The 24,856-nt window shown below is 52.5% G+C and overlaps 1 protein-coding gene across 5 annotated transcripts in view; it reads left to right on the top strand.

Annotated features, from left to right (window-relative positions):
• Positions 1-24,478, top strand: part of Nrg2 (neuregulin 2) — a 179,362-nt gene extending 154,884 nt beyond the window's left edge. Inside the window, exons 4-11 of one of the 5 annotated variants that reach the window (XM_076855972.2) lie at positions 2,495-2,615; positions 8,451-8,527; positions 13,968-13,991; positions 17,375-17,477; positions 19,466-19,589; positions 19,918-20,045; positions 20,611-20,838; positions 23,710-24,478. In XM_076855972.2, coding sequence (XP_076712087.2) covers positions 2,495-2,615; positions 8,451-8,527; positions 13,968-13,991; positions 17,375-17,477; positions 19,466-19,589; positions 19,918-20,045; positions 20,611-20,838; positions 23,710-24,478 — 1,574 coding nt within the window. Of the gene's footprint in view, positions 1-2,494; positions 2,616-8,450; positions 8,528-8,902; positions 8,962-13,967; positions 13,992-17,374; positions 17,478-19,465; positions 19,590-19,917; positions 20,046-20,610; positions 20,839-23,709 lie in introns of all 5 variants that reach the window. The other 4 variants (XM_076855974.2, XM_076855973.2, XM_076855975.2 and 1 more) reach the window with 4 other exon arrangements.
• The last annotated feature ends 378 nt before the right edge of the window (positions 24,479-24,856 follow it).

Genomic DNA, 24,856 nt, shown 5'->3' on the forward strand with positions numbered 1-24,856 from the left:
AAAAAAAAAAAAAAAAGGGTGGGGGTGGTAGGGGAAGCAATTAAACTTTCCCATTGAGAATCCATGCCACCTTTGCTTCTCCAAACATGGGAGGACTGGGTTAGAAATACAGATACACTAACGAGGGAGTCTAGACCTGTTGCCTTGGGACGTGTGTGTGCCAGCACAGCCTGCTGGTGCCGTGGTGTGCATGCGCCCCTGCAGCATGCACGTCTCCCTGGAGTGTGGCTTCACCCACAACAAGAGTTGGCCTGTAGTGACTCAGGAAGGTCCTGTCACTAGAAAGTGACCTTTCTGAGGTGGGAAGGCCTGCAGTCATTGTTCTGCCACACCTTCTATGACCAGCCCTCCACTTTGTCCTCCCTTTTTGCCTTTCTGGATCCTCGACCTCATCTCCATGCTGATGTGGTCTTGGCAGCCAGGGCTCCATGTACCACAGCTCAGGGGTCCATTTTTCTTCAGTTGTCATCTGTGTCCCAAGGCCTCCATGAGTGCAGGCATGTATGTGTGACAAGCCCAAATGTGCAGCTGCGGTCCCTGCCAGCAACCTCACTGCTGTCCACTGCTCCCTCGGCTTGGGAGAATAACAATGAGGGCACAGCAGCTGTCAGTCTCTGCCACCCATGGCTGCAGAGGGACCCATGCTGGGCCTGGCAGGCCCAGGCTGAGATTTCTCTGGCTTAGCCAAGGCCCCCCCGGAGGACCCAGGCCTGTGGTCCACATTGTTTTTGCATCCATCTGCTCCAGGCAAGACTTGGTGCTGACGTCTTCTTTCGCAGGGGACTGGGTAGCTGTCAAGATTGCACAACTAGGGGCCAGCAGCCTTAAGGCCTTGTCACAACACACATTGTGACTCTGCATGGGCACTTTGCCATTCTCTTTCCTCACTCCTCCTTTACAGTGTAACCGAAGGGCAGGACAACCTCCAGGATCTGCTCAGTAATGGGACTTTATAACTTCAGGCATGATCACCTCGGTTATTTTTCTTTTCTGGCCCTTTCTTAGTTTCTTGGGTCTCACTGACCCAGAAGTGGGACAGACACCAACGTGAAGCTTTCTCTTCTCCCCAGCCAGCATGTGGGTCCCAGCTGGGTTTGCCATTGAGCTTTAGGGGAGACCTCAGCCAGGATGGGGCCAAGGATGCCAGCTCAGTGGCCGGCATGATGGGGAGGGGAAGGTGGGAGCTGGCCCTGTCCACTGGGTTTTATCAGTGAGCTCCTCAGACATATACAGAGGCAGAGCTGTGTGTACGCTCCCAGTCCCCCACGCTCCATCTGTCTCCCTGCATGTCTAAACACTGAGGGCGCCAAGTGCCTGCCCTCCTCCTCTCAGCCCCTCCCCATGACTGACAGGAGCCATAGAAACTCAATACCCCTGAGGAGATAGGGCCGGACAAGGCAGGATGGGCCATCTCCGTCACAAGGCTAGTGCTGGGTGGAAGTAAGAGGCCCTCAGAGCCCCCAAGAGCTGAGTGGGGAGCAGAAGCCCCTTCTGGCAGCCCAGTCTAGACACACAGCATAGGACAGTATCTTACAGATGAAAACTGACTTTGATGCAAGAATTCTCACTTGAAGCCAGCTTTCCATATGCCCCCCTCTGATGGAGGAGAAGAGCTTTCTTAACTTTGATTTTTCAAATGACTCTGCTAAATCAAACTTACAGTCTGGGTCGATAGCCTCAGAGCCCAGTCTTTCTGTCAGCCAGTTTCCCATCCCAGCTGCCCTGGCCCTCCTCAGCCTCATCTCCTCTCCAACAACCTGAAGCCCATGATTTACAGTCTGGGCCTTCAGAGGTCTAGAGGCTCCCTCCAGAGGCAAAGACTGATGAGGTGGGAGAACAGCGGGGCTGCCTGGCGTGGGAGTATATGAAGAGACCCTTGCTGCTTATGGAGACAGGGCATACTGGTCTTTGTTGCATTCCGTCCATCCCTGGCAGAGAGGGGGAAGAGCGTAGAAGCTAGGGTTAACCCACAACTCCAGCTCTCAGGAAACAGCAATGTCCCAAAGGTGCCATTCCCTTCAAGTCCCTACTCCTTCCAATCACCTGGTGAACGTACAAGAACCTGAACAATAAAGGCAGGTATAGGTGTCTCCTCCCAGCACCATTGCCCACACCAGACATTAGCATCTCATCCACTTGCGGTGGAAACCCCAGAAAGACAGGAGGGAAGGGGTGGAGGTGGGCCCTGATTCCAACAGAGGAAGCAGTTTCTGCTCCCTTGTCACCCCCTCCAAAAAATGAAAAGATTTTAGAGGTTTGCCCAGAGCATGTGTGCAGGGTCACACAGGACAGATGGCTAGAGCTTGTAGTGGCCTCCCACTTTGCCTCATTGGCAATTCAGAAGGACCACTAGACCTCCCCTGCCCAGTCATGTTTGCAATCTCTGATGACCTTCCAGTTTGGGGATAAGCCATGAAAAGCCATGAAGAAAGTGATTCCTGGGACCCAGAGGTGGTCTCAGTGGGTCACCAGCATGTGTCTCTCATACCTCCAGTGAGCACCACCCTGTCATCCTGGTCGGGGCATGCCCGGAAGTGCAACGAGACAGCCAAGTCCTATTGTGTCAATGGAGGCGTCTGCTACTACATCGAGGGCATCAACCAGCTTTCCTGCAAGTAAGTGACCAGTGGGGTCAGCATGGGGTGAGAGCAGGGTAGGAGATGCTGGGGCAGAAGTGGAGGGCTCTAGGAAAAGTGTGCTTCCAGTCACTGGCAAGGGGTCCCCAAAGGGTACAGACAGCAAGGTTGGTCCTATTCCTAGGCCTTTCTGGAATATAAGGAAATGTAAGCTCTAGCCCCTTCTGGAACTTGAGGAAATGTCAGGACACATGGGCTCCTGCTGTTCCAGTTTGCTAGGCCCCTGTCCACCCCATCTCCTGATGTCCACCCTTTCACCAACACTGTTAGGGAGATGGGGATGCCGGCTAAGGCACTGGGCTTTCTTTCTTTCTCTCTCGCTCTCTTTCTCTCTCTGACCTCCTTCCCCATCTCTCAACAACTCTCCAAACTAGTTCTGTCCCAAGCTGCATCTTCCCCAGCAATGAGGAACCTGGCAGGGTCAGGCAGACCACAAGCTCCCAAGCCCTTGGCTCCTGAGGGTCCTACTCCTGCAGTCTTGAGGGGAGTAGAATGGACTGCCCAGAACCCCTTGAATCTGGCTGCTTTCAATGCCCTACAGCACCCCAGTGACCATTGTGCCCAAGTGCTGCCTGTGCCCATTTAGCCCGGCCCCCTCTCCATGAAGTAAAAGGATACCAACAGAGACTGTGGGTGTTGCCCAGTGGAGGAGGTCAGGTTGGCCCCAGCAGGAACTCCAAGGAGCTCAGAACCACCCATTCCCCAGAGCACACAGGGTAGGCGGGAGCTTGGCAGTCAGGGAGGCCTTGTTCAGGCCCAGCAGGGTCTTCTGGGCAGCTGGGCCCCCTCAAAACCCAGGGACAGAATTTCTGGTGGGCCTGAGAGGAGGGGGAAGGGAGCTTGGGGAGGGCAGCACAAGCTGTGGCCAGATCTTGGGGAGGAGTGGGAAGGGGGCCTAGTGAACAACTTGGGGTTTTCAGAGCATCTCAAGTCTAGGGCCCTGGCAAGATGCCAAAACTGCCCCATTCTTGTGGCATCTGGGCAAAGACCACTAAAATATTGACAGAGATTTAGAGAGGGGCCTGAGCTCCTACAGACGAGGTCAGATCAGCACTTCTAGTTCCCCTGTCTCTGCCCTCCCAGGCCGGGTCTGCATCCTCCTCCTTAGCTGCAGCCTTTCCTAGGAATACGGGCCTGGCAAGAAGACCAGGACTTTTAAAGACCCCCTCCACCTACCATGTGGTCACAAGGGTCCACACCTGTTCACACTCATCCTCAGGGTGGGGTCGCTGGGCTGCCATTGCCAGGCGGGACTGTGGCTCTAGCCCCTGCTGGCCTCCTTGGCTGGCTTCCTCCCTGGTCCCACCCTTCACCTGCTACCATCCCCTTCCCACCCTCCTCCCATCCCAAACCTCAGGGAAGAGTCCCAAGAGCAACAGCACGTCCTCCAGGGAAGTTCTCAACTTGGCCTCAGCCCTCAGCCTTCCCTGCTTTTTCCTCTAAGAGACAGCCACATTAGTTACAGACCCTGGGGAACATTCTAGCCTTGAAAATGCTCTGAGCTCTTTGGATTAGACCTACTTCAAACTCACAAAGGCCTTGGAGTAACTAATAGGGATGGCCCAATCCTGCATCCCCCTTCCCATGTCCCATACGCCAAGTCTTTCCTCTTCCATAGCCCCTTGGACCCCTTGACCCTCAAATGCATCCAGCATTTTGCTAAATTCAGCCCTGGCTCCAGATAGGGAAGGTTCAGCCCCCAGGACAGGCACCAGGGATGAGCAGAGCCAGCTCTGGGGCCCAAGCTCTAGTCTTGGAGTTTCTTATGGGAAAAGGAGGAATAAGATACATAGGTACCAGAGGACCCCGCCAGCAAGGCTGCACCCCTAGGAGCCCAGGTCCTGCCTGGCCAAGTCTAAGGGGAGTAGAAGGCAGGAGCCTGAGCCTATTTCCCTCCCCACCAGGACAACTGGGTTTCAAGGCTTAGAACTTGAACTTGGCACCCAGAGCTACCCATTCCCCATCTTGGCCCCCCTGGGTCAGCCCCAATGAGGGCTCATGGATTTGACTTTCTTGGCTCCCTTTGTCAGCCCGAAGGGGAAAAGAACATCCCTGGCCGGGATTGAGGTCCTCTGAGTTGTGCTGGAGAAGGGCAGGGGGGAGGGGGCCGGGCAGAGCCCAGAGGCCATTCTGGGGGTGGGCAAGCTGGGAGGGAAGGGGGGCAGGCCTCTCGGGATTCCTGATGACACCTGAATGGAATAAAAAGGAAAGAACTTAGGAAACGGAACTCACGTCTTACCATTTGTGCTGTTTGTTTACTTTTATTTTGATTTTTTTGCATTTCCGCTTAGCTTGGATAATGAAACTACACTGGTCAGTTTCATTCCAGTTTCTATAAAAATCAGTTTTCCTTCCTGGTTTTCTTACACTTGTTGTTGTGTATTGGTTCAAGCCCTACAGGGAGTGTTGGAAAGCAGGCACACTCCGTAACCCTCCTGTTTTTCTGGAACTCAGTGCCAAAAGAAACAGTGTCACTGATACTGAATTTTGTTTTTAAAAAGAAAACTTAAGGGGATTTGAAAATGGGGATCCAAATCAAGGTGACTGTCTCCTGTCTGGGCCAGACAGGGGCCCCCACACTTCCTCTCGCTGTTTTCTCCTCTTCTCTCCGTGTGTTTGTTGAGCACGGTTGGTGCGTGACTCTTGGGGACTGGTTCAGGGGATGATGACAGAACAAGACTCTCTTTCCAGCCCTGTGCACATACCAGTGGCATGCCTCCCCTGCCATCGGTCCATCCCCATCCGTTCTGCTCTCTCCAGCCCACCCATGATCAGACGACTCCCCCATCCCACCCCATTTGCCTGCTCATCCTCACCACATCTCCACCCACCCCTCATGGACTCCGAGACCCTTACTCCCCGCCCCACCCCCCCCCCGTGCCTGGGGCACACCCTCATCCTTCATCCTCCTCTCTCCCCAGGTAAGGGCAGCACACATGGCATTATCCCCAGGCTACCAAAAGGAGAAACTGAGGCCCGGAAGGTGGGGTGGGGGAAGGGGAAGGCAGAGGTCCCTGACCCCTCTGTCACCCCAGATGCAGCCCGTGGGCTCTCCTCTCTGCCCCTCCTCACCCCTGCTCTTCTCCAGCCCTGGGTACAGACCTTCCCAGCATCATAGCTGATGACTCAGCGGGAAGGGCTGGGAAGGCTGCTACCCATTGCTCCTTCTGATCTGTCCTCCGTGCCCCTGAAATTCAGAGGGTCCATCCCTGCTTGAGTGGAACCCACGAGCACCAGCCAGCCACCCACCCACACTGAGTTCAGACTCCTGCCCTGGTTGATAGGGGATGCACTCTGGTCTTTGGGGCAGGTTAGAGAGGTGGAGGCCTGGCCCACCCCCAAAGTCTGCCCTAGGGGAATCCCAATTTCAATAAGCAGGCCAAAGGAGAGGGATAGGAGTGTCCAGGAGCCCCCTGAAGGAGCTAGAGCCCCAGAGAGCACTACCGACTACCAGGCCTTCCTGCCCCTCACATTGCCCCTCCTTGAGGCCTTATTTGTTCAAACAGGGGGGACACTCTCAAGGCAAGAAGACTAGCACTATAATATTGCACCATTCCGAGGTGCACATTTGTGCTATAGACTGTGTCAATAGTACCCCCTAGAGTTGTGTGACTCAGTGGCCGTGAAAGATATGAGGATACAGTCAGGGAATTCAGGCTGTATGTGGGATCAAGGATACAGGAATAGACTTAGTTGTCATTGGTCTCCAAGAGTCATGGTACAGCAGCCCTGCTTATTAGCAATGGGAATATATTTCCCCTCTGTGCCCTCCTGCCCCTGAACTCCCCTTTCTCTCTCTTACACCAACACACACACACACACACACACACACAAAGACATACACTGAGTTACCTGACTCCAAGAGCCAGGCTAATCTCAAACATGGATCACAGTTAAACTTATCTCTTTTCTGTTCTTTTGTGGATTCCAAGAGTCATTTTGGCAACTTCCTGGGTCTTTATCCTCCACCCCAAAGGTACTTCTATTTGAAAAAAATCACTTTTCCTCCTCTTGTCCCCATCCCCACACCAGTGTCCAAGAGCTGAGGAAGAAGAGCTGGAGTTGGTTGGAAATCCTTAGCCACTATCCCCATCTTCCTTGGGACAAAGGCCAGGGATCAGAGAAGGTTGGATTGACGAGGGACCTGAGACCCCTGTCCAACAGGATCAGCATGCATGCCTGTTGCCCACCCCTACCACTTTCCTAGAGCCCTCCCAGCCCCTCACTCCCACCCTGGCCAGGTGTACCTGCACACACCCCTACCACTTCAGCGATGACCTCTTATCTCCCAGAGAGCTGCCATCAGGGTCCTGAGCAACCAGCTCTCTGCCCACCAACCACTCCCATTCCCCAGTCCTCTAGATATGAGGCCACAGGGTTTCATGAGTATATGTCACAGCCAACAGTCACTGCCCACTGAAGCCCCAGGGGCTTCCTGAATGGTTGAATACACCAGGAGGTGAAGGAGTAGAGCACACTTTAGTTCTTGAGGAAGTTTAGGTTGATTCGTGTTGAACAGTAGCCGATTATTACCTAACTTCCGAAGGAAAAACAGGCCGAGGCAACATAGGCCCATCCTTGAGTAGGGACATGTAGGGAAGGGGTCAGTCCAGCCCTGTTCGTAAGATTCTCCTCAGCTAGCTGGACTTGCTGGGGTTCAGAAAAGAATAGAGGGCTGCCAGAAATCTGCAAGACTGAGACTCGCTTGAGGGGAGAGGTGGCAGCCAGAGAGCAGAAGGAAGTGTACCTTGCGGGTGAGGACAAGGTCAGGGACATGGGAGTGGGTGGTGCCTTGGAGCTGCAGGAAAGGCAAGATGGAAGAAAGATGTAGGGCAGAGTGAGGCTGCAGTGGAAGAGCAGGTCACAGGGAAAGGGCAGGAATGCCCAGGCTGGCTGCCAGCAGGCCCCTGATGTGCAACAGGCCTCCAGGTCCCCCAGTGAGCCTGCTCCAACCTGCCCCTGCCTTCGGCCTCAGGAAGGCAGCTTTGGAACACTGGTAATTCCAGCTCCCCTCCAGCTTCCCCTTCCCCTACTAAGCTTTCCCCATGTTTATTGTTCTAGGGCAGCCTTCCCCAAACTGTGTTCAACAAAGGTTCCTCTAAAAAAAAATGCCTTCCATGGTCAAATAAATTTGGGACATACTAGAAAGTTCAGCTATTTCCTCCTATAAAATTTTTATAACCTTTCATATGCTAATGTAAGCTGCAATGAGGAGCCCCGAGAATGGATTTCCTAAACTTATTTGGCCACAGAACCTTCTTTGAGAGAACAGATCAAACATCTTCTAGGTCAGTTTTGTCATGGACACACAATCTGGGTACAGCCTTCCAGAGTTCTGCTTTGAACTTTCTGGGAGTTTCATGTATGAGAAAACCTGCCCAGGGCCCCAGAGAGAATCCTCCAGTAGGGCCCAAAGGAGTGGCTCCTAAGAACTTGATCTCCCTTAAGGTTGACTGCCTGGCACCAACGGGCTGCAGTACTGGCTTCATGGGGCACCAGGCAGGTAAGAAGGAAAGGTTCAGGACCAGGAGGACAACTAGAAAATAACCTCCATTCTTCCCCCTCCCCGCTTCCCTAAATCATCCTCCCCCTGCCCCACCCCTTCCCACCACCCACGGAGCCACATCTATTAGAGAGGTTTATAAGATTTCAGAGCCCTCCACCCAGCCCCAACTCCAGCCCCTTCAGCTACAAGTGTGACCCCAAGTGCCTGACTTGGTTTTTCTCATTCATCACTGTGCACTTTGATTTCTAACCTTAGCCTCGCGGATGATGCCAGTTTGTTCTGTGATTTTTCCCCTTTTCCTTCTCCAGATGTCCAAACGGATTCTTCGGACAGAGATGTTTGGAGAAACTGCCTTTGCGATTGTACATGCCAGATCCTAAGCAAAGTATGTTTGAAGATACAAACACAAGTCCCTGCTCCTTAGAAAGCTTCCGGGTGCAGTCCCCCCAATGTAGGGCATAGGGCCAGGGGTGTTGGTTGTTTTGATCTTTGGCTGTTTTGTTTTGTTTCTCTTTTCTTTTTTGTATTTTGGTTTGTTAGTTCTTTTGTTTTGTTTTGTTTTGCTTTGTTTTTCATTTTTGGCCTAATCCTTGGGTTTAAAATTCAGGGCTGCAGGTAAGGGGCAGAGTGGCCAGGCCAGTACAAATGGTAACGGTGGCAAGGAACCCAGCTGGCATTGGCAGGAGCCCGTGCCGGGGTGTTGCAATGCCTGTGTCTTGCTATCCTGGCTCTCTCTTTCTGGTTTTCTTTCTTTTGGTAGGTGTCCTGTGGGATACACCGGGGACAGGTGTCAGCAGTTCGCAATGGTCAACTTCTCCAGTATGTCTCTTTCTTCTATTTCTTCTCTTCCCTGGTGACTGGCAATCTCCCCCTGTGGGAGGGATGGGGTCTTGCTTATCATGACTGGGAGGGAAGTGGGGGTGTCCCGTGCTCCTCTCACTTCTCAGTGCTCACCAGAAGCCTGTGCAGAGGAGAACGATACACCCCCTGCCCCCTGGCTTCCATCAGCTATACTGCCTGAGCATGGTCTTGCTGAATTCTCTCTGCAGCAGCAGGACCCTGTTCAGGTCTCTTTACCCATTCTGGGGACAGATAGCCTGGCCAGAAATGGGAAGAGGCATTTTAGAGCCCTCCCTGGCCTCTGAAGGATGTTTGAGGGTGTCAGGCTGATGATGAGTCTGGGAAGTGAGTGTGAGTATGTGTGTGCTGGTGTGCTTGAGAGAAAGAAAAACGTCTCAAAAAACTATTTTCTGCTCAGGCCAGAGTATGTTGGTTTGGGGTTTGGGGACCAGAGCGGGGAGGAGGGGAGTTTGAAGACCACCCGTGGCAGTGTTCTCCATGGATGCCAGAGGACATTTGTGTGGCTACAGGATGAGGTGGGCTAAGGATTGCTCAGAAAATAAATGATAAGGAGAATGAGGAATCAAGGGGTCATTGGTGATTCTCCCCAGGACATCTCCGGTCTGAATCCACTTTCAATATTTCATTCCTTTTCTTTCTTCCACTTCTGAGGTTGGAGCTCTCTCTATGTTCTGGTTTACATAATTTACAAAAAAGAAAAAAAAAAGTGAGCCCTGTGGCTGACCCAGGGATGCAGCTGTAATTGTACAATGTTTATATTAGGACCTGGGAGCAGTTCCTTCCAGCACCACCAGGTGGAGGTGCAGCAGAGCAAAACAACACTGGTTGCCCACAGATTCCATCTGGGGTCCAATGGACCATTGGTCTGCAAGGCCTGAACCATGTCACCCATCCTATCCTGCAGAGAAGACTAGGCCCCTGCCCATCCCCTCCTGTCCATAGGACAACTGGGTCCTATGAAGAGTTAGGAACTAGAGCATCCAGATGGTACTTGGACATTGGGAAGTAGAACTCTGGGAGACGCCAAAGGTGGGACCTAGGAAGTAGCTCATGGAGAAAAAGAGTTTTGGAGTCTAGGTGTCAGGATGAAGAAATGAACCTTCCCAAGCCTTCTTAGACCACAGCAGGAAAGCCTGAAAATTTACTCCCTACCTTAACCCAATAGAAGCATAGGGACCCCAGCAAATGAGGGCCTGTAGGCCCAGAAGGTCAACTGTCTTCATAGCATGGGAGGCAAGGCTCCCCACAGGACCCTCCAGTCAGAAGCCAGGAGGAAGCCCTTGGGGACAAGGACAAAGCATGTAGGCAGGACATGTGGCTCAAAGGAATTCTCTAGAAACCAGGCTCTGGAAGAATTTCAAAATCAGGTCCAGTCTATGTGGAGGACTGTAGGGCAAGAGGGGGCAGAGCTGCCAGGCTGAGCACGGGCCAGGTGACAGGCAGTGGAGGTTATATTCCTTCCCACCCTTTGGCCAAGAGCCTCTCTGGCTTATGGGACTGTTCTGGACAGGCAGTCCTGGCCCCTCCTGAATCAGAGCAGCAGAGCCTCCGGAACCCGGGCCACTGTCCAAGGCCTCTCTGCCAGCTGGGCTACTTCAACTTTCAGTCTGGATCTGCTGGGAGGGTCAGCAGAGCCCCAGGAGCCCAAAACAGACTACTAATGCAGCCTGTGGCCCTCCTACCTTGTCTTCAGTACCATTACTGTTACCTTTCTGTGAAGGACGAGTGCTCCTCCAGCACTTTCCCAGAGAGTCCTTCATGTGCTCCTCTAGTAGATAGTGACTACAGAGGCAGTGAAATGTGCTCAAAGAAGTGGCAAGCTTCTAGTTCCAAGAGAGCAGGATGAAAATGCCAGCGGCCCAGCCTGTGAGTTCTGGGCCTCGTTTAACCCCTCTGGAGTTGTGTTCTTGTCTGTATATCGGGGGTCACATTTATGCCTGTCAGGCTGCTGTGAGGATGAAACGAAGCAACGCATGTGAGGGGCTCAGCAGACAGCCTGCCACTGTCGTTGGAGTGCACTTTAGTACCTCTCCCAGCTACAGTTGGCATGGAGAGGGCAGGAGGAGCACTGACTCCCTGGAGGCCACCTCCCAGCATTCCAGATCAAAGCGTCTGACCTTGCCCAGACCACCTGGAACCAGGTTACTTTTTGCAGAGAATAAGGAAACTAGGCCTTAACCTCAGTAGCACTTAAAGGCTTCTCCTTCTTTCACTGACAGGCCCTCTCCTCCCCGAGAGTCAAAGCTTTTCTGTGTGTATGCCTCCATATCAATGAGCACACACGCTAACCCACAAGCATACACACGCAAACACAGGAGTACATGCTGACATCTGCATACACATCACTGCCTCCTTGTCCAGGCACCTTGTGACTATGGATTGAACAATTTGCATATTGCCTGGATAGCTTGGCCCTGCTGAAAGTCCAGCATCAGTTTGCCATGATTTCTGGTTAGTATGCAAATTTCTGAACAATAGGACCTTCCTGTGACTCAGTGGTACCACCCCATCCTGGTTGAGTGGCAGGCAGTGAACATGAATGGGACACTCATATTTTAGCTGGGGTAAATGCAGCTGATGGCCCCTTGGAATTCTTCTCTGCACATCCCAGGAAGAAGGCTGCCTTCCTGGTGACTGGCCAGGCCCCCAGTGACCTCACCAATCATGCCAACCATCACTGGTCCTCCCTAAACAGTATACCCTTTGACTCAAACAGCACACCATCAGTAGACCTGGAAGCTTCTGCTGATGCTATGATTTGGTTCCCAGAGGACTGACACAGATGAAAACTCTTACAGGGCTTTGGGAGCCTTCCCTTGCTTCTCCAGGTAGTCATTGCTCTCAGGACTAGCCAGAAAGGCCTCACCAGAGAGGCAGAACTAGCCAAAGCATAGTCCAAAAAGACCAGAAAGAGAGCCTCCAATCTCCCTTCTGCCTTCTGATTTCCTGTGTGACCTTAGGAAAGTGTCCTGGAACTACTGGGTCCCAGTTGCCTCATATAATACAATAGCTTTGTCCAAAAGTGGGGCTCAGACCAGCTCTTAGTATCCAGGAGGCTGTGGTCAAGCCCTGCTGTTTTTTCCAAGGAACACAGCTGGATAGCCAAACAATATGAGCACTCTTGAGCTGCCTGGAAGGTCCCTGGACCCCAGAATTAACTATTCAGTGAAATGTCTGAGGCCTTTGGAGTCTGTCAAGATTTTACATCAACTTGCCTGGCTGGCCAGCTCTGGGAATCCTAGAGAAGAGTGGACAAACCATATTTAAGATGACTTTCTCCTACCTCTTCATTCAGAGCAAAACTGCAAAGAAGCCAAAACCTTAAGATCACCCTCCAGGCTCGGGTTAGCAGGAGTACACAGAGGACTCATGTTTAGAGGGCTGGGGTCAGTGCTTCCTTGATATGGTCCCTGCACAGAACTGGGGAGCCCAAGCCCCAGGATCTTCCTCAAGGCTCTTGAAGTCAAGGACCACTTTCATCCCTCCTCTCCTATCCTTTTCCAAATGCAGAGCCATCTAGAATCCCTTTTAGGAAGCAGAGAGAGACCTAGGGATGAATAATGCTCAGGACTTCCTGCTAGTTGCCTGTGTTCCCCTTCCTCTGCAGCAGATGAGAATGTCACACATGACTTCGTATTCTCCCTGAGTCTAGCCAAGATGACTGTGCTTATGTGGAAACCAGAGAGGGAGTGAACCGGCTCGGCAGGAGCTGGGCCCTTGCACAGTGTGCAGAGACTCTGCTGTTCAGGCCTGCTTGCTGCTGCCTCTGACTGGGTACATGTGCTTTTGACAGATTAGGAGACAGAAACTGACTTACCCATATTCACACAGCAAATTAAGGGCAAAACTGAGACTCAGTCCTGCAAACCAGTGCTGGATGCACCATAGGATGGGACATGAGCTTTTTAAAAACACTGTTGAGATTTCTGGGCTTCTACCCAAGCCTGATCCTATTGGTCTGGAGAATTCTGAAGTACAGCCAGGTTTGCAAACCTCCCAGGACCCCATGGTTGAGCCTTAACCCTATTTAACAGCTAAGAGACTGAGATCTAGATAGGTTGGGTATCTCTCAATGACACACAGCAGTTAGGTGGCAGAGTTGACCCTTATTTAACCTGTCAATGGCGTAGATGTCTACCTCATAGGTGCCTGAAACCACACATTCATTGATCTCACTTCCAAGACTAATTTATCCATTATATGAGGCACTCACAAGTTCTCCAATCTTCTCATTCTCCTAGTTGCAGTTTGCTCTTCTAAGTAGCAAGATCGGTCTTGGCACCATGCCCAGCCCCTGCAGGTTTCCAGGGGAGGGCAGCAAGTGGAAAAGTGACCTGCTGCCTGCAGCCTCCTCCTCTCTGTGCTCCTGCTCCTCACAGACTCTGAGGCTCCACACTTAGGCTCCTAGGAGATGAGAAAGCCAGCCGGATCTGTGGGACAGGCCAGGGTTGTGGGGCCGGCCTAGGGATCTTGCCCTCATTTTGAACAGAAGAAAGGGCCCTGTGAATGAGCTAGGAGCCGGTCAGGCCCTCTCCAGGAGGACTTGAGAGCTCTGAAGGGCTGGCACTGGAGCTGAGAGGAGGGGACCAGGCGCTCCTCAGAACCCTGTCCCCAGTAACCCTTTCCTCCAGGGGGACATTTGCCAATTGATTCTCACCTGTGCCTCCTCACCAGGTACTAACCCCACTGCTCACCTGCTCAATTCTAACATTGCTTCTCTCTAGCCCTCCTGGGGCTCTTGGGGACTGGGCACCAGGGAAGGAGCTCAGGGGGCTAGGAAGGGACATTACTAACCTGCTTTCACCTCACAGGCTGGCTGCCGGGTGTCTGAAGAATCCTGACCAACGTTTCTCTCTTTCTCTTTCTCTCTCTCTCTCTCCCCCTCCACCCTCCCCCTCCCATCTCTGTCTGCCTCTCTCCCTTCACCCCTCCCCCTCTTACCCCCATCTCTTCTGCACTGCCAGAGCACCTTGGATTTGAATTAAAGGGTATGGAACCTCTATGTATCACTCTGCGCCTTCCGCTCAGCCCCCTCCATAGTCCCTGACCCCATGGGTGCTGAATGTTTCATTTCCTTTCCAAAAATGGAAAGGGGATGATTTCAAAAATCTCCCCTGGCCCCATCAAGATGTCCTAGAATAAGCTATGTTGATTTGGGGGCAGATAAAAACAGCTCATGACCAGCCGTGTACCCTGGGGTTCAGACTGTGCCTCCACCGCACAGTAGCACCCCCTGCATAGAGGAGACCGAGTGCTAGAAGGCCTCAGGGGAGGGGGCCTTCCCCAGCTGTGCAACCCAGTGGGCATCCAACAAGAGACAGGGCCCCTGTGTGGATGTGGCTTCTTAAAGGGCCAATGTCCAGAAACTACTGAAGCCTGGTTTGGGAGTTGTGCAGAGAGGCGTCCCTTTCCATCTGACTTGAATCCTCTTTTCTTTTCTCATGTCCATTGCTTTTCATTCTGCACCAGGCTAGTAGCTGATAATCCACATTTCCTTCTGCCCCTGCCCTGTGTCTTATCTGCTGGGCTTTGCCATCTGCTTGAGACTGTCACTCCTTCCATGATCTGTCCCCACGATGGCACATGTGTGCATCCATGAGCAATACCAGCAAGGGTCTGGGTTGGGCTGGTTTCTGTTGCCTGCCTCTTGCCCTGGCTCAGAATTTGACATGTGACTCCCTACCCTATGCAACTGCCCCTGGGAGGCTCTTTGGACTAGGAGGGACTTTGAGGGTCTCTGTTTCCAACTCTGTGGCTTTGCTCAGAGAGGCTCTGCCCTAGCCCCAAGAGTCTCAGTGTATTCCAGCAAGAGATATGCAGGAGATCAGGAGGTGGGGGAATGTGTACACTTGCAAGGTCTCAGGGCAGGATGTGAGGGCGTGGAGGGGCAGTGGAGCATTTGCAGTTGGACCTATGTATGTGTAGAGGTGAGTGTAGGATGTGCAGACGTGTGTGTGTGTGTGTGTATGTGTGTGTTTGAAAGGGGAGTGTGTATGCAGCAAACACTCATCACCAGAACCTACAGACATGTGTCCCTGCCCTCCTGGTGCTCCCATTCATGGGTGAGGTGGCAACAAACAGGAAGATATCAGGTGAAAATAAATGCTAGACAGAAAATAAAATGAGGTCATGGGATTGTGCTACTGTGCCAAAGTGGTCAGGGGAGGCTTGTCCCATAAAGTGACATCAGGTAGTCAGTCCTGCAAACAATTTGGCGGGGTAGTGGGAAGTGTTAAAGGCAGGAACCAAGTCGTGTGGTTCAATGGGATTTGTCTTGTTCAGTGGATAAAGACCACCAATGACTCCAAGCACTGGGGGAAAGGACCACAGATAAGATTCAAAAGGGAGATTGAGACCAAGTAATTGGGGTCCTTAGACCTTGGATTTTATTTGAATTACAATGGAAACTATCATAAGTTTTAAGCAGGGAACTAAAATGATCTGCTTTACACTTTAATGTAGCTTTGAGTAGACAACAGCCTGGCGCTGGGGGCAGCTAGGGAGCAGCAGACACAGAAAGGCCAGTCATACGGTGACCATCACTGGGTGAGAGGACGCATCATCCTGGACTAAGATGGGAGCTGTGGAAATGGTCACATGGTCAAATACAGGACCTACTTGGAAGGTAGAGCTGAGAGTACTTGTAGGTGGGTCAGATATTAGGGAAGATGGGAAGAAAGGGAGTGATTCAAAATGGGTTGTATTTTGGGGCCAGAGCCACAGGAGAAAGGTGCTACAAGAGATGGGGAGGAGTATGGAAACTGGTTCTGGTTGGCCTTGGCCTTTGGATACCTGAGTCTGGAGCTTAGGGAAAAATCAGTGCAGGAGACAGAAAGAGAGAGAATGTAAAGAAATGGTATTTAAAGTCTGTCTATATGAGGTCACTCAGGGAGACAGAGGAAAGATAGAAGGCTGAGAGCTCTGGGCCCTTCTACCACCCAACCCAAGTAGAGAAGAAGGGAGCAGCCACTGACATGGGAAGACCAGCCTGCCAAGTAGGAGGAAGCCCAGCGAGGAGCACCACTCCAAGGCCGTAGAGTGTGCCCCACAAGGAGGCATTAATAACCACAGGACTTGGAACATGGGGGTTTTTGGTAACCATGACCAGAATAGTCTCCAAGAAATGGTGGAGGCAGATGCCTGACAGCAGAAAATTGAGGGGTAAAGAGGGAAAGAGGCCTGGAGGCAGGGCTATGGGACAGAGTCAAGATGGGGGTGTGAGACAAAGGTCAGGTTAAGAGAGCCTTAACTGACTGTGGGTCGGTGTGCCTGGGTCTATGTATGCACCTGTTACTGGAGTGTGTGGTTAACTCTGTGTGTGGCGGGGGGTGGGAGAAAGAGAGAGAGAGAGCAGGTATGGGTTTATCTTTGTGAAGGTTGTGCCTGTGACTCTGGCAGGCATAGTTGTGGACACGTGTGGGTCTGAAGGGTCTGCAGCCCTGGGGTTGCTGTGTACTTGCCTCTGCATGGGAGATGCTATAAGCCCAAGGGACAGGGCTCCACCAAGGTGTGGGAGTCCCACCTCCACTTATTCTTAAGCAGGGCTAGCCAGCAAGTGCAGGTGGGGTGGGATGAGCTTTCTGGGCTGTGGCCAGTACTGTCACTTTTTGCTTCTCTTCCTCCTAGTGGTCTGTTTTAGAGGCATGGAGAGTAGAGAGGAGAGTTGAGGCTGGGGGCTTGGAGGCCCAGTCTTACTCAACTCCCCAGCAAGGGTGGGGGTATTCTTTACACACAAGGATAGATGTGTGCAGATGCCAGGGGCCTGTGCTGCCACTGGTGGGCTTCTCACCTGCAGACATGGGAGGCTGCAATGGGCCAGGCCACAACTCTGACCAGGCCTTTCTTCCATGTCTCCTCCTGGGCCCTGTCTGCTCTGTCATGCTCCTGGCCCTTACATCACTCCGACATCCCACCTCTGGTCTCGCATCCTGTCAACAACTTTAGCTTCTTAGGGAAGCTAAAGTGTCTGATCCAGGCCTTTGCTAAGGATTTCCATGTTCACTATCATAAAGAAAACTCTCCACAGTCACCAACGTTCTTTGCAGCTGCCAGGCTGCTGTGGAGCAGGGCAGGGGTGCTGCTAGCCAGACTAGGTTGCGCTCCTCTACTTCTCTACTCCATCCTCTCCCATCCCCTGCATTTTCCACCCCCATGCTCAGGGTGGGCCTGGGATCTGGGAGGGTGTGACCAGGCCCATGGGTAGGTGGGAATGTGGGGGACCAACCAGAAGCAGGCAGGAGGGAAGAATGGAGGGAACTGGCAGGACCCAGGGTGAGGGAGCCTGAGGCTTTGGGGGTAGGGGGTGTCTGCACCAGCATTCCCCCAGGCCTGCCTCCTGCCCCACCTCCTCATGTCCACTCTGCCTCTGCAGAAGCCGAGGAGTTATACCAGAAGAGGGTCCTAACCATCACTGGCATCTGTGTGGCTCTGCTGGTCGTGGGCATCGTCTGTGTGGTCGCCTACTGCAAGACCAAGTGAGTGGCAAGTGCTCAGGATGGGGACAGGCCAAGCCAGGGGATGGCCACCAAGATGTTTTTGTAAGGACAGGCTCTTCTCCTGTACCTCACCATGCCTGGCCTCAGTCTCCTATCCCCAGTGTCCCCTTCAAGGGCCTTTGTAACTGTGGGGCTCAGGGGCTGGATCAGGAAACAGGAGTAGAGATGGGGAGACAGCCCTAGATGACCGAACAAAGCGGGCTCATGGGAACAGGGCTTGAAAGAACACAAGTCTGATTCCAATCTGGCTCTGCCGTTTCCCATGTGATCTTGAGAAAACTGAGGAACCACTCCAAGTCCTCATGGGAATGAGCCTAGTGTATGCATCAAAGGACACTGTGACGGCCTGAGAGGAACGCACAGCTGACCACAATGGCTCTAGGAGCATGTGCCCTGTCTGGCAGGAGGTGCTAAAGCAGTGCTAGGAAAGAAAGAGGGAGGCACAGAGAAGGTTGTGTTCCCTGGAAAGAGGCACCTCACAGGCACCGCCTGACCCCACCCTGGGAGCAATTGAGACAAGAACACAGAGAAGGTGAGGCTGGGCCACCTCTGGGCAGAAGACAGGTTGGGGGCATAAGCTCAGGGAGCTGAGCAGTTTGGGTAGCAGAGTGCCAGCTAAAGACAAGCAAAGATGGGGGCAGTCACACCTGCAACAGAAGCAACCTGGACTAGTTGGGCCAAAGAACCGAATCATAGAAGGGGAGGCAAGAGGCTAAAAAGATAGCTGGGATCCAGATGCCACCTTAGGACCTTGATGCCAAGCCGGGAAGTCTAAATTTATCCTGTAGTTGATGGGGATCCCATAAAGGTTGAAACATGATGTAGTACAATAAATGATATTTGTCTCATCTGCTCCTACCTGGAAAGCAAGGCTGGAAATGGCCATCATCTGGGGGATGGAGCCTGTAGGTCTGAACCCCTGCTACCTCTATTGATAGGATTGAAGGTCCAGCTGCCCTCATCTAGGATAAGTTCAATAAAGACTGGTGGAGTGTAAGGAGGGAGTTGGGGTTCAGGGATCCCAGAGGAGGAGCCTAGGCACATTAGGGATTGTGTCTAAGAACTGGGGGAAAAGCAAGCCTCTGTTCCAACACCACTGCATTTATCCATTTCTTCAGCAGACTTTTATTCAGTGCTCGAGGCAAGTGGTCCAGTGTCACAAGACATATTTTAGAGTCACCTAACCTTACCTGGAGGGCAGAAAGGGTTTTCCCATGGATGCAGGATTTAGGCTGGAGCCTGTGAGCAAGAGTTAGCAGGTGAAGAGGCAAAGAAAGTATTCCAGGTGGATGGACTAGAATGTGTGCAAGCCCAGAGGCCAGAGAGGACAGAGGATCTGAAACAAGGTGTCCAGGGGTGCAGAAAGCTGGAGTGAAGGGAAGGCAGTGAGAGATAGGATTTGAGGGTGAAATGGAACCCTGAGAGCCAATGAAGGTTTTAGCCAGGGGAGTGACATAAGAATCGCTTATTATAAAACAAATTTATTGAGCATTTAATATGTGCCAATGTAAAATAGTCCCACAGGCCCTGGTTTCCTAACCACAGCACCCTGTTTTTATTTTCTTCATAAAACTTAAGGGAAAATATCGAGCTCATTTACTTGTTTGTGTGATTATCACCTGCCTCCCCCACTGGCCTGCATGATCCATGAGACAGGGACCATGTCTGGCTTCTCTGCTCCAGAGTAGTATCTGGAACACAATAAAAACTCAATAAATACAAATGAATGAATGAGGGAGGGAGAGTGCCAGCAATGTGCATGAATAGTTATATATTTTTAATGCTCAACAGTCTTTGGAATGATTTCACACATGGGGCAACTAAAATAGGCAGAACTTCCGTAACTTGCCCAGGGTCACAAAATTAGAAAGCAGTGGGGTTCCACACATTAACTACTCACGTGCCCTGGAGGGAAGTTCATCTACTACAGGGGACCTGCCAGGTTCACCTACCCTCCCTCTATGCAGAAAACAGCGGAAGCAGATGCACAACCACCTCCGGCAGAACATGTGCCCAGCCCACCAGAACCGGAGCCTGGCCAATGGGCCCAGCCACCCCCGGCTAGACCCCGAAGAAATCCAGATGGCAGATGTGAGTGGTGTTCCAGGATCCCCTCTGAGCCTTGCTGGTCAGCTAGGCTTCTCACACAAGTTGCCAGGACAGCAGCCAGCCCGGCCCCTGGATCATCCCTGCCTGCTAGGCACTGCCTCCCCGGATGGCTGGCCTGGCTTTGCCCACTTGAAAGGGAAGGGTGGGGAGTTGCCTGCTGGAGCCAAAATCACCCCAACATCAAAGCCGCTTGTCATCCACTGATCACTCCCCCCACCTAGAACTCAGTGCTTATTACTTTACCACCCTCACCAGCGAGAGCCTACCTGGTCCCCATCACTAACTCCTGCCAATTCTCTGTCTGTCCCAGTACATCTCCAAGAATGTGCCAGCCACAGACCACGTCATCCGGAGGGAAACTGAGACCACTTTCTCTGGGAGCCACTCCTGTTCTCCTTCTCACCACTGCTCCACAGCCACGCCCACCTCCAGCCGTAGGTGAGTAAGTCAAGGCCCACAGAAACTTGAGGATTCCTGTCTTTTATCTCATTCATCCAGAGTTATTTGACACCCTCTCCTGAATTTGGCTCACAAATTGTGGTCTCCCTTGGCCTTCTCTTCAGAACAGGGATGATCTATCAACATAAACACAGAGGCTTATACAGCTTGAGAAATAACATGGCTGGCCCTCCTTCCCTGAGAAGTACCATGGAATGGTCAGAGCTCCCAAAGATTGGCCACTGGGGCTGGGGTCCTGAGATAAGGTGGCTAAGGGCCATGAGGGTGAAAGAGTCCCACACAGGGGCTCTGGGGCAAGGCTAGGGGGAAGATGGCTGCAACATATAAAGGAAGGGGCCTCTACACATTGCAGCTCACCCAGCCATGGCACCCAGCCCTCCTCCCAATGTCAAGTTTGGACATTTGTGATACTCCACATCAGCCCATGATTCAAAGGAGCCCAAGATGGGATGAAGATACTGGGATTGGGTGGCCAAAGTTCCACATCTGCTGGGCCACTCTACCCCTTCCTGACCTCTTGCCTTGTCCCCACTGGCTATCCCAGACATGAGAGCCACACGTGGAGCCTGGAACGTTCTGAGAGCTTGACCTCCGACTCCCAGTCTGGCATCATGCTGTCATCAGTGGGCACCAGCAAGTGCAACAGCCCAGCATGTGTGGAGGCTCGGGCGCGGCGAGCAGCAGCATACAGCCTGGAGGAGCGGCGCAGGGCTGCTGTGCCACCCTACCATGACTCCGTAGATTCCCTGCGTGACTCTCCACACAGTGAGAGGTTAGTTCCTACCCCCTGACCTGGCTCCCACTTTGGCCAGAGGGCTGGTACCACTGATCCAAGGCTGACCCTTAGGGTATCTTAGAGACCTTTCAAAGAGACTCATCTCCATTTTTTCAGGTGAGTAAACAAGATCCCAGAAAGGTTATTACAGCTGAGTTGTAATGGACCCTGGCACATAGTGACCACCTGATTTAATTATCCTACTAGGATACTTTTCAAAGAAGAATGGGAGATTAATAATTGCACTGAAACTTCAGGAATAAAAAGGGGCTATTCCAGACAACCAGGTCCTATGGTTGCCCTACCCCATATCACCTAGAGGACTCATGTCCCAGCAGAAGCAGAAAGACACAAAGACCAAGTCGATTGGAGGGTGGGAAGGGAGGTTGTTTTCAAGGACACTGACCAGTGCACAATAGACATGCGCCAAGAATGACCTAGGCCAGACAGCATGGGCAACAAGGTGCAGCATTCAAGGCACTGTTGAGTTCTCCAGCAAAGGATGCAGAAGGACCAAGGAAACTCCCCTTCTCTGACTCCAAGCTAGGAACCATAGGACCCACCCCCATTACTCAGCCCCCAAGTGGTTCTCAGCAACTTGCATCTATGGGAGGACAGCAGAGGAAGGGGCACCATACAAGAAGCTTTGAGCCAAGAAGAAAGGAGAGAAGTAGATACCTTCCCTTCTTTGTTGTTGTTTGTTTGGTACCCGGGATTGAACTCAGGGGCACTCAACCACTGAGCCATATCCCCACCCTATTTTGTATTTTATTTAGAGTCAGGGTCTCACTGAGTTGCTTAGTGCCTCACAATTGCTGAGGCTGGCTTTAAACTCATGTTCCTCCTGCCTCAGCCTACCCAGCCGCTGGGATTACAGGCATGCACCACCATGCTCAGCTACCCTCCCACTTTTGACAGCCTACTCTGTGCCAAGTCTAAGCTGGGCAGGCCTGCCTGGGGAGTCAGAGGTGGCCCTCCTGCTTCCCGTCCCTGAGGCATTCCCAGTCACAGGAACAAATCACTGATGCTCACAGCAGCCTATGAAAAGTGCTAAGCACAGGACACCACTCCAGGGACCACTCTAGGGCAGAGAAGCCCAGTCTGACAGCAAGCTCTAGGAAACAGCCAGGTTTCCTAAGACCAACCTGTCCAAGGGCAGCTGCACAATCTGCATGTTTCAGGGCAGGCTGATTGCCTCTATACACTGTTCCCTTAGCTGTAGATCAGAGAGAATTCTAGTATGCATGGTTTTGATAAAAGCCACATGAGAAAATATGTGCAGAGCTCTTTGTCTCATACCTATCACTACTATCATCAACAGTAACGACAATACCAGGGCTCCTTAGGGGGTGGTAGGAAGGCAAGAGGCAGAGAAATGGGAATGGAAAGCCTTTTGTATACAGGGAAGGAACCACTGGAGCTGTTCCAACAGAGGCACTTAAGAGTAAGATCAGAGAGTGACGTGCCTGGAGCACGGGTGGGCTGTGGGGAACAGCAAAGCTGGGCCTAAACAGGCAGGCTGGGGCCACACAGATGGACCAGAGCCAAGGGATTCTGCTCAGGAGGTGGAATCTGGGTGAGTAAGTAGGGAGGAGCCTTCTTAGCAGAGCTGGGACTTAAAAGATTGCTCTGGGAGCTGCAAAATGAAGGAGACACCATGGGATGGGGACACAACCAGGGAGAACAGCTGGCCCAGGATAGGATGGAGGGTGTGCCCAAGGATGGGGGAATGGGTAAGACTAGATAATCAGATCTACACATGAGATAGAGACGACGTGGCGGACCAGGGTAGGGGAAATCAGTTGAATCAAAAAGAACATAACAGAGAAATTTTTAAAAGAGGATTCCTACAATCAAAAGGCAGTTTGTTTATCCATTCACCTCTCAGACACCTTGGTTGCAATTGTAAATAAAGCTGCTATAAACATTTGTGTCCCAAAAAAAGACATAACAGAGATTTGGAGCTGGTTCTAGACAGCAGTGAGGTGCTCAGCTATGCAGTGTGAAAGGGAATCATGGAGGTGGGAGGTTCCTGTTCTGAAGTGGACAAAAGGCTGATGGGCTCACAAGAGGAATGTGGAGAATGAAAAAGGACAGGTGCCCAAGATCCAGACTGGGAGATACTAGCTTTTGAAGTCACTAGGTGTCATTGGCCCCAAGCAGAGACCCTTGTAGTGGGGTATCTGTGAGCCCTGGCTGAGCACCCTGCCAAAGGTGTGAATGGTCAATTCCCTGAGGAGGCTTCTGATTTCAATATAAGAAGGCATGTTGCCCTCACCAAAGTTGTCAGCCATGGGATGAACTGTCCCTGCAGGAGCACTGAGTCCAGGTAATAGGGATACGTGAATAGGGACTAGTGGCTTCTGGAATTGGACAACAAGCATTCTGGTTCTTTCCTGCCCTGTGTTCAAATTCCAGCTTTGCCACTACCTAAGTGTGGAACCCAGAGCAAAGAACTCAAACGTCCTGAGTCTCAGTTTCCTGTGTGTAGTATGGCCCTAACCTAAAGGTCTTAAAAAATTACTATTAGATGAGATCATACATAGATAAAATGCCTGACCCCATTACTGTGAGCATTCCCACAACAAATGATCATTCGTGAAGACTTACCACGGATCAGATACTGGGCTAAGACATTCCCCTGACACCGTATCTGGAATCGTCCCAATACTGCAATGGAATGAGCACTATGGTTATCCTCGCTTAACAAATAAGAAACATAGATTGGAGATATTAAGGGAATTGCATGAGGTCACAGAGAAATACCGCCATCATTCTTGTAGACAGGATCCCTCACAAGATGATTTCGGCTGGGGCCCACCCTCTCATCCGAGACCCCCTGACCCATGCCTCTGCCTCTCCCTGCAGGTATGTGTCGGCCCTGACCACACCCGCGCGCCTCTCGCCCGTGGACTTCCATTACTCTTTGGCTACGCAGGTGCCGACTTTTGAGATCACTTCTCCCAACTCGGCACACGCTGTGTCGCTGCCGCCGGCCGCGCCCATCAGTTACCGCCTGGCGGAGCAGCAGCCACTGCTGCGGCACCCGGCGCCCCCAGGCCCCGGGCCAGGGCCCGGGCCAGGCGCGGACATGCAGCGCAGCTACGACAGCTACTACTACCCGGCAGCTGGGCCGGGACCGCGGCGTGGGGCCTGCGCGCTGGGCGGCAGCCTGGGCAGCCTGCCTGCGAGCCCCTTCCGCATCCCAGAAGACGACGAGTACGAAACCACGCAGGAGTGCGCGCCCCCGCCACCGCCGCGGCCACGAGCGCGCGGCGCGTCCCGCAGGACGTCGGCGGGGCCCCGGCGCTGGCGCCGCTCGCGCCTCAATGGGCTAGCGGCGCAGCGCGCACGCGCGGCGCGGGACTCGCTGTCTCTGAGCAGCGGCTCGGGGGGCGGCTCGGCTTCGGCCTCGGACGACGACGCGGACGACGCGGACGGGGCACTAGCGGCCGAAAGCACGCCTTTCCTTGGCCTGCGCGCGGCGCAAGACGCTCTGCGCTCGGACTCGCCGCCGCTGTGCCCGGCGGCCGACAGCAGGACTTACTACTCCCTGGACAGCCACAGCACGCGGGCCAGCAGCAGACACAGCCGCGGGCCGCCCCCGCGGGCCAAGCAGGACTCGGCGCCCCTTTAGGGCCCCGCCGCCCCCTCCGCCTCGCCCGCCCCACTGTCTTTAAGGAGAACAGAGACCACCGACTGGAGAAAGGAGGGGAAAAAAAAAAGAAATAAAAATATTTTTATTTTCTATAAAAGGAAAAAAAGTATAACAAAAATGTTTTATTTTCATTTTAGCAAAAATTGTCTTATAATACTAGCTAACGGCAAAGACGTTTTTATAGGGAAACTATTTATATGTAACATCCTGATTTACAGCTTCGGAAAAAAAAAAGAAACAACAAAAAAAAAGAGAGATGGGCCAATTTTTTGACTCTTTAATAGAAACCTATATTGTGGTGCCTTTTGCTGTACGCTAATCTGGGGCTCCTGGAGAGACGTCTGGGTTGCGGGGTGG

The sequence above is a fragment of the Callospermophilus lateralis genome, chromosome 5 (assembly GCF_048772815.1).
Source record: "Callospermophilus lateralis isolate mCalLat2 chromosome 5, mCalLat2.hap1, whole genome shotgun sequence".
Lineage (NCBI taxonomy): Eukaryota > Metazoa > Chordata > Mammalia > Rodentia > Sciuridae > Callospermophilus > Callospermophilus lateralis.